Raw genomic sequence first — 10030 nt, forward strand, 5'->3', positions numbered from 1 at the left:
ACACACACACACACACACACACACACACACACACACACACACACACACACACACACACACATTGTGTTTGACAGTTATGTGAGCAGCGACTGCATCCCACTCCTCCAGGGTCAGCCGTGCCGCTGCTGTCACATGACTACACTTGACATGTGTACAAAAAGCTCCACATCTGCCACCTGTCAGGTGTTGCCATGGCAGCTAGATTCCACACATGAGCAGGCTTCAGTCTGACAGCTCACTCAMCTGCTGAAATACTGGGTAAATCGTTGTAATCGAGCCGACTCCAAAGGTTAATCAGTCATACAGTCCGTTGTAAAAGTACCCCCCCCCCCTTTCTTGGTTATCTTTTTATTTTGTTGCCTTACAGCATCGACTGTCACATTCTGTAGGTGCAACTACTGAACAGTGATAAAAGAGGAGATGAAAGTGTTCAGTTTTAATGAGGCGTTCAGCTGGGTGCGTTACATCCATGGATGTTTCTGAACCCTMAAAGTGATGAAGCTTAGTCTAAACAACTGAATCCAGCTAGGGGTGTCCCAATACCAGTTTTGATCAAACCGAGTACAAGTAGGAGTACTTCAGTTTGGGTACTCGCTAGTACTGAGTACRGATACAAATTACTTGCCAAGTCAAACCTTAAACGTTATACAATGACTTTAAAAACCCATTTCTTTMATTTGGAACAAAGGTCTCTCTCTCTTCTTATAGGCCAACACCTCCGGCTGGATCAAATCAAATACAGCAGGATGTATATTGTTACAAACATTTTTAAATAAATAAAAATACTTTTGAAAATTAATTAAAAAATGTCTTTGACTTGTATAGTTTCCTTAAACATAGAACTGACAAGCCTTTCACTTGAAATGTAAACTGTAACACTTTTAATAGAGTATRGAATCAAGTATCGATCCCGGTATGTGTATTGGTCCCCAGTTTCAGGGCATTGCGAATGAGTACTTGTAAAAAGGCTAGTATCCAGCCCAATATTGATATCAGCATCAGGACACCAGAAATTCTAATATGTCTCAATTAAATTGCAGAAGGACCTGCTTCCAATCAGAAGCTCTGCCCCCCATTGTTACTTCATGTGTCCAACCTGCAAGTTCTTGTCAGTTATATGTTCACACTGCAGGCAAATGCCACCCAAATATGATTATTTTGCCRCAAGCGACCCATATCTGATTTTTTATGACAGTCTGAACTCAACAAATCAATTTTTTCAAATCCGACCCAGACCTTTTCAGTATGTGGTACTGAATCTGATACATATCTGATGTTTTTCAAAGCGACTGCAGTGTGAATGGTCATGTCACATTCCACCCAACATTTTCATCAGTGAGGTGGGGGTGAAGGATCCATAATGGTGCGTTCACACCAAACGCGATTTCAGCATCAGGAGCATCAGGTTTACATACAAAGTCTATGGTGGACGCGCTTCAAGCAGCGTCGGGAAGGGCTGCGGCTCCTCAGGCGCGATTAGAGCAGCGCGATTTGAACGATTTGAACGATCTGAGCGTTCGACGCGCTGAGGCGCAAATCGCTGAAGTTAGAAAATCTGAACTTTTGCAGCTCGACGCGCCGCATCAACCAATCAGAGAGAGACTCCACTGTGTGACGTAGTGACATATTTCCCGACGGGACAGTTTACTGAGTGATGTCCACTAACCTGAAACAGATGGAGAGGAGCTCTTTAGCTGAAATCGAGTGCCTGCAGTCGGTGTCCTGACAGGAGATATACTCACCAATGCGTGGCAGCGACTCATCAGACTGGACTCGGGAAAAAAATAGTCCTGAAAGCGAGCTGTGAGCCTCTCCCGCAGCTCCTGGGTGATGAAACTCAGAATGTCTCTGAATTATCTGGTGAATTAATTATGAATTAATTATCTGATGAACATGACATGCTCTTGCTCTCTGTAAATAAAGCAAAGCCACTTCCTCGTCCGACATTAAACAGAGCCCGACAGAGGAGGGAGGGGCGGGGAGGCTCTTCCCGTGCAGCGCTTCAAGAGCTGACCTGCTCTGACCTCAAAGTGCACAAGCTTCAAACTTGAAGCGTTGGATGCGATTTTGAAGCTGAAATCGCGTTGTGTGAACGCAGCATAAGACACTAACCTTGAGTCATGCTGTTTAAATCTGTAGCTCCACATGTCTTCGGCTGCAGAACAGAAGTCCAGTTACTTCATCTTTCTTTCTTTTCATTTTCCATTTCCTGGTGTGACTGAGAATCCGCAGAAACCTGATAGGAACGTCCAACTTCGGTTGCGAACCGTATCGATCCTAAAGTTCAATAATTTACTTATAGCACTTCATTACAAAAATAAAATGCTGCACCAGAGCATCCAGTCAGAGGCAGCTTTCAGATATAAACACTGAACTAAACAAGCTTGTCAGATAATCGCCTCTGAGTGAACAGCAACTTCAGAATTGATATGCAACAAGTAGCATGTTTAGCTAACTCTGTAAACAAAGAGCCACATGAATGTGACGTCACGTCTTTTCTGCGCACGCAGGTCACATCAGTGCCATGGAGAGTTCACACTGGAGTCTGAGGGTGGTCACATTTAAAATGTAATGTGAACATTCATGACAAAATATTCTGATTTAAAAAAATCAGAATTGAGCATTAAGACCTGCAGTGTGAACATAGTCATAGTCTGATTCCATCACTCCCAAGAACAGGAGACCTACACTCTGCACAGCCAGACAGACCTGTAACATATCACTGGAGAATGAACATTTGCCCTATTTTAACCAGCTTTATCAGGAGTGCATAAGAGTAAATACTGATTTGTCTTTCTCATCGCTTCAGTTCTTGGTTAAAAACCACCTTTTGAACCAGATGTTTTCAGTATTCAAGTAAAAGAAACAGTGAATGGTCACAGTTAGCTGTATTTTCTTGTACTATTTCTCACAAGGGCTGTACGATGGCTCAGTTTGTAGAACTGTTACCACTTAGTGCGATCAAATCCTGGCCGGGTTCCTTTCTTGATAGAGTTTGCATGTTCTCTCCATGCATATGTGGGTTTTCTCTGGGCACTCCAGTTTCCTCRCAGGCGAAGAACTCGAAATTGTCCCTGGGTGTGAGTGAGAGAATGAATGGTTGTTTGTCTCCATATGATCCTGTGATTGACTTGCGACCAATCCGGGGTGTACAGTGACTGCGGTACATGTGCCTGAAACAAAGAAAAGGGTAAAAGATGGATGGATGGATGGATGGATGGATGGATGGATGGATGGATGGATGGATGGATGGATGGATACTTCTCACAATCATTAGGTTGGGTGAGAAGAAAACCAGACCTTACTGACCTTGCCTCTGTGGTAATGATCCACTTTTCCATCCAGATCTCCAGACTGCTCGAAGATGACAAGCAAACACTTTCAAGAATTATTTGTAGTCAAACTTATTACATCAAAGAAAATACTTATTTTTCATCATCTGAACCGGATCTAACCTTCACTGAGGATGGTTTYTTTAGGAGTATTTCCTGTCAACAATTTGTCTCCTTTCACTATTAATTACATTTCATCTGTCCTAAAGGTTATTTCACTGCTCAGGAAGAACATGACAGCTCATTAATAAAAGAAAGACAGTTCTGTTTACTTTTTCCATCATAAAGATAAGAAAACTGACAGGCATCTCATAAAACCAACATCTTAGCGGTTTAGAGTGGCACACGTGTGCAATCCCATTAACGCTGATCCCTCCAGCTGGAGCCTGACCTGCTGGAATCCCAGTCAGATACACACCTGCTTTCAGAAAAGACATCCCTATTTCACCTTCCTGCTTTACCCATTTTCAACTGATGTTATCTTACATTATTTATCAAATCTGTAAGTTATTAACGCATATTTTTCTACTCGAGCTAAAAATGYCTGCATCAGTCAACTTAAACTCTAGTGTGTGTTTTGGCATCAAACCAGCAGTCGATCTGCTCTGAAGTTGGAACTCAGCCGGTTATGTTCTGAATGACTAATGTTGGACCCACAGAACTGCAGGAGACTGGTTCCACCATGTTGAACATAATAAGCTAAAGCGGACTTTTTTCTATGTATTTTCCTGTATCACTGCTAAAGACCAAGTAGCACCTCATCAAGGCACAGTGTTGGAAGAGGTGCTCTATGGTTTAGTAGTCTCGTGTGCAGTTTGAATCTTTCTAATTATCACAAATGCCTAATGAAAATATTGCTCATTAGATGGTGATGCATAGCCTGGTTAAAAACAAGCCCCTTGTTCTAAGCTTTGCTTCGTACAGAGGGACAAAACCCTTGGCAGATGAGAAACGGTTGCTTGCTGGAGGCGTGGACTCACTTTACCCTTTACCCAATCACTAATGTTTGTAGTGGGCTAACTCAATAGAGTTTAATATTCAGCCTACCCACCTCCTTTACTATTAACAAAGCCAACTGGAAAATTAGACCTTTACAGAACCCGTTGAGAGTAGGGCCTTGACATCTTTGCCAGTAATAAAATGTCTTAAACATTCCTCTTGTTCCAACTTTTATTGCTCAGTATTTGGGAGTTTTGTCAACATGGACTGAATGGCTTCACTCATTTCCTCCGCTGCCATRGCTAAACTACAAGCAGACTAAAACAGTGCAGAAAATGGACCYCATCGTTCAAAACTCCTCCTTCTGTTCGCTGATTGGCCTGATTGAAATCCTACCAGATAAATGGGAGAAAGCACAGARAGAGCAATGAAGAGAGATTAGAATTGAGTGGAATTGCATAGGAAGGCAATGGCCAGGCTGGGTGATGCATCGATTCAGACTGAACTTTTTCAGGGGTTATATCACAATGCACATACCCTTTATCATACAAAAACAAAACCTGAAAATACTAAATAAAAATTACAATAAAGCTAAATAAAAAATACTTTCACAGCACAGAGTAATTTACCAACCTCATTTWCTGCTTTCATGTCATTGCAGGCAAGAAGAACTCAATTCTGATGCACAAAGTTCAGCACGACCTTAATTCTGGTGTTTTCAACAATCATGAGAATGAGATGATCCAGGAAATTGTCAAATACGATCGGGAGATGGTTCAGCAGGTGGACGCGCCGCGGCCGAGGGCCATGTCCATGTCATCTGCTCTCCCCGGTGGGATCTTTTCTCCTCCAGCTTCTTCCACTCAAGACTCTGCGATCGCCACTCTGCAGCAGGCTGTGGCCATGAACTTTTGTGCCCCCATGCAGGGGAACTCAATGGGGACGGGGATGCTGCAATCTCCAAGGATGGTGAGAAGGTTCCAGGTGATGCAGAGTGTATCCAGCCCCGTCTCTGCCTCTCCTCTACAGTCCCAGCTCCTTGCTTCCAGTGCCTTTGTTCCAGTCTTGGCCAGCCCCCCTGTCCAGAGCCCACTGGTAGCTGGAGGACGATCATTCCAGTATGGATCCAGCGCCCTGGCTGGCCCCATCTCAGGCTCCCAGCTCTCCCTAGTRCAGCAGCACATAGCCAGCCCCGCACATCGGCCCAGTACACACAAGAGCACCCATTCTTTGCAGCTGGGCAGCCTGAGCCAAGACGTCAGGGCACTGTCAGCCTCCCAGCCTTCACTGCCTCACGACGGGACACAGCCAGGTGTCCCCAGTCCACCCCAGTCSACACGAGTTTCCTCCACTTCCATTGGACCTCCTCAGACCCCGTTAGGTCCCACGGGCGTTCGGAGCGCTATTCCGCACAGGGTGGTTCTCTCCCACCAAATGTCAGCCGGGGCGTTTCCTGTAGCATCTCTGCCTGGTTCTGTACATGGTTACACASCCGGCGCAGGACTGGCAGTCGGGGGGTTGGGTCAAGGGGACATGGGACCACCTAAGAAGGACTCCATAGTGAGCCTTCCTGAGACAGAACACATCAAAGTCCGAGCCCGGCTATCGTCAAACTTGTGATCTTTAAYCAAACTGTGCTGGGTGAGGGACTCGGTGCAGGGACTTGTTCCTCTGCTCCTATTTTCCCCAGTCTGACTATCTGAATGTATGAARTGTGACGAGCAGGAAGACTCTGAGACCAGACCGGCTGAACCTCCACTATGAGGTGTTTTATCCTCACAGACGTAGTTGCACAAGTATGTAGTGAAGTAGCTCCTTTCACATGGTCAACAACATATGATTTACTTTTCTCTCATTTACCTCATTTAATGCAGACTTGGGTTCAGAGGAGACAAAAAGATATTCAGGGACCTGCTGCAGAAATCTGAGATTGGAACATTTTTMTGTGTGTTTTAAGTTTTGTTTTCATGAAGCTCTAGCTGCTACAAAGGATCTTTTTTAATCAGTCCAATAACTATATGGGTAAGCACAAAATAAAAAGGGATGATGTAATTTTGAGACCGCTCCCTCTTTTCATAACATGGTGTATGAAGCCATATTTCCACAGATTCTTAATAGGAAAGATTCATGGAAAGCATAAGAAATATTCTGTTTCTTTATAAATACAGAAATAAATATGTGGACCATAGACAACAGATTTTTTTACACACTGGAATGGTGATCTCCACTCAGGCTATTTTTAGAACATTAGTCTTGTGACTACGTCCGCTTGACTCCGGTGCGCTTACAAACTCTGCTAGCGGCTCCATTGGTTTCAGTCACAGTGTGCTGGTTTAGCTGTGATAAAACCCAAATAAATTTGTCAAAACAGCATCAAACTCCACCTGGAGGACCACAAAACTTTGTGCTATGGTTCTACAGCCATCATCCCCACATGGAAGGAGCATTTCTTGTCACCTTTCCCAAGCTAAGATGCTAACAGCTGGATTTGAGCGGTGTAACGAGCAGAGTTTGACCAGAAAAAAGTGCAACCARGGACTTATGTCTGCTCCAAAACTTTCATCAGAGCTAAAAGACCAACACAGGATCACCCTGATTCTATCCCTGCACTTTCTATCCCTCAGCCTGTACAGGAAACCTTATTGGCTTTGTCTCGATTCAGGGGCGGCATCCTCYTGAGAGCGCATTTAAGGAATGCTGCTCATAAACTTTCAAAAACCGAGGATGCATCCATGTATCCTCACTGGTTGAGGATATGCCAGGATTCAATGTGCGGTCAGCAAACTGAACAGAGAAACAAAGGCGGTGGAGTTTTTATTTTTTTTAACGACTCAGCATAGTTTGGAAATTCATCACGGTCCGAATAATTTATTTTTAAAAGTAAGTTATCTTAYGAAATGCTACAATAAGATGTTAAATACAAAAATGCAACCAGAAGGACTGATACTGTAGCTAAACCCAAATTATTAACGTTTTTTATATTTATTTACACGTAAAGTTTWAACTGTGAAGTTATTCTTCCAGTGAAAKGATTTGTAAATACATGTCCCAACGCATTTTCAGTCTAAWATGAAACTGATCACTATTGTAACSGGGTTGCAAATGATCACGTAAACCTTTCACTGCACGTTRAAGCTGCCAACCCAGACTGGGAAGGACGTGACCCACGTGGAGATCACCATTACAGCTTGATCAGTTTGACTTTACAAAATTAAAACTTGTTCACTTTTAAATTTAAARGGAAAGTATTAGCTTAATGTAGCTGCTTGTTTAGTCTCAAAAGGAAGAATCTTTGGAACAGAGAAAACTTTTTTTAAACCAAAAATAGTTCTGAACAATATGCAAATTTATCAGTTAGGAGCTAGSAGCTAACTCATGACTCGTCAGAAAAATGAAATGCAGCTAATGTTGCTCACGTCTACATGTACCAAGCATTCACGTTTCACTGGTAAACAAGCCTAAACCAACCTGTCCTCAGATTTTTTTTAAGTACGAGAATTAAAAACCCACACTTTAACTTGAATTCACTGCCAGTTAATTACACCCAGTATGCAGGTTTAATAGTAAATCGCCCGTCATCAAAACTCCTTGTTGGGTAAAGCAGCTCAAAGCCAAAGTTACTTTAGACAAACAATGAAACTCCAGACGAGCTCAACCAGTCGAGAACAGCTCAGGTTTGGTGAGCAGCCAAGACACTTTGTACTGATTATTGCAGCGTGCCTCCATTATTGATGCCTCAGTCAGAGGCGCTGATTTGTGTCCAGAAGCATTTAGGAAGCAGGGGCGACCCTTTTCTCCTGGACCTGGCATCACCTCGTCTCACTAAAGCCTGAATCATTACCGGGTAATGAGAGTGAAAATTGGAATCCCTCGGGCCTGTTTGGGTCCCTTATTATCATCCTGCAGCCAGATTTCATTATACAGTGCTATTATACAGAATGAGCTTCTTCTCCTATTATATCTTTGCATTTTTATTTTGCTTGGTTTGCTGTTAACCCACCTTGAAAGTTTGAAAGTTGAGAGGTTCAAAGTATTTTTAGACAGTGTTGTTTTTGGTTTTGAATTTTTCCCTCTGGACCTCATTTTGCCTCTGAAACAATTATTAGAAGCTCGTTATGGAACTAGTGTTTACTCCATGTAATGTTTAGGGGGAATTGTTGTGCAGTTAATGACATTAGTTTTTGGGTTCTTTAGAACTTAGCTGAGGGTGGAATATAAGGAATATAAGGAAAAGGACTAACAGGAGAAGMTTTTATGGTCAGTATCTAAATTCAAATCAGCAAACATTTATGTTATTTTTAATGGTTTGAAAATGAAAATCAATAACTTTAATCTGAACAAAACCAAAGTTCAAAATCCAAAAAATAGTTTTTTGTTTTTTCACATCCTTTAAAGGTTCTCAACAAACTGAAACCAAATCAAAACGCCAAATGCATTCAGTCATTTTCTCTGAATGTGATGTTTGACATGGAGCAATAACCATTTAAAAACAGTAAAGTTAACTTTTATGCAGATGATGTTCAGTTGTAATTTGTTGTGTCCATAAAGATGCAATATTTTGATTTTTGATGGATTTTTTTCCCCAAATTTCTTTGCATTTCTGTTTCATGTATGTTTTTGTAAGCAGATATTCCCAACTAAAACTGAACTGACTGAGATGATTATTTTAATGTGTAAAAATAAACAAGACTGTTTATTTATGTAGCCTAGTTCACAATAAATGTACACTTACTATAGAAGAATTCAGTCTGACAGAATGCAGATTATCATTTGCTATAAACTGATACTTGAAKATATTAATTAAAAATGAAGAAATCCATTTTTGTTGCAGATGGATCACTTCTGTTTACTTTTGATTTCTTTCTGGTTTTTTCTTGCCTCCTTTTTCAGATCAAGACCAAACACTTAACACTGCTCCCTGATTTATTTTTATTTATTTTTAACTCAAGCAATTAAAAAAAAACTATTTTTTCCTCTTTGTGCCACTTGACAAATATAACCAGAGGACTATAAATGTTACAGCATGTCAGCTGTTGAACGTTTTCCTTAAAGCCACACATCTTCATGCATGACTGCAGGAWCATCCATGGAAATATGTGCAGCTGCTTTTATTTTCAAATGARAAATTTACCTTTTTAAACCGCAGTTTTTAACAAAAACATTGATTCCAAAAGTCAAAACTAAAGTCCTAGTAAGTTAATGCTAAGATTGTGTGTATTATTATGATTTGATTGCTTTTTAGGTTTTTACTTTCTAGTAATATTGTAAAAAAGCTTGTTTATAGAAGCAGATTCTGCCTCAGCCTGCTGTTAGACATGATGTTAATCTTTATGTTTCTGACCTGCTGAGATGTCTAAATGAGAAACAAACATGTTTATTGCAAGACTTAAGATTGGGGCATATAAAAATGTTTGTCTCTCCTCCATTAGTTCACTCAAACACCATTTATCCAGGTCATGTCCTTCTACAAACTCAGAAGTATCAATAATTCAGCAGAACAGCGCTCTGCATTCCTGACAGTGATGTCCTCTACACCAACACACAGCCTTAGTCTGAACACGAAGCACTCATGGGGCCATGTTTTACGTGAAAGTAGGTTTTGTCCAGATTAGATCAGAAATGTGTGAATCTTCTTACCAAGTGATCCACAGATGATCTGAACATGCAAGTAAAACCAGCAGATAAATGTAAAAACTAATTTGGCTCTTTAAAGATATCTGTGCATGCACATTATTATTATTATTATTATTATTATTATT

General features: G+C 41.3%; 1 protein-coding gene across 1 annotated transcript in view; it reads left to right on the top strand.

Annotated features, from left to right (window-relative positions):
- Window positions 1-6329, top strand: part of hcn2b (hyperpolarization activated cyclic nucleotide-gated potassium channel 2b) — a gene marked incomplete in the record, with an annotated part of 73884 nt that extends 67555 nt beyond the window's left edge. The window contains 1 exon segment of the mRNA XM_014004564.1: window positions 4933-6329. Within this exon segment, the coding sequence (XP_013860018.1) occupies window positions 4933-5891 (959 nt within the window).
- Window positions 6330-10030: the final 3701 nt, after the last annotated feature.

The sequence above is a fragment of the Austrofundulus limnaeus genome, unplaced genomic scaffold, assembly GCF_001266775.1.
Source record: "Austrofundulus limnaeus strain Quisiro unplaced genomic scaffold, Austrofundulus_limnaeus-1.0 Scaffold25, whole genome shotgun sequence".
Taxonomy (NCBI): Eukaryota; Metazoa; Chordata; class Actinopteri; order Cyprinodontiformes; family Rivulidae; genus Austrofundulus; species Austrofundulus limnaeus.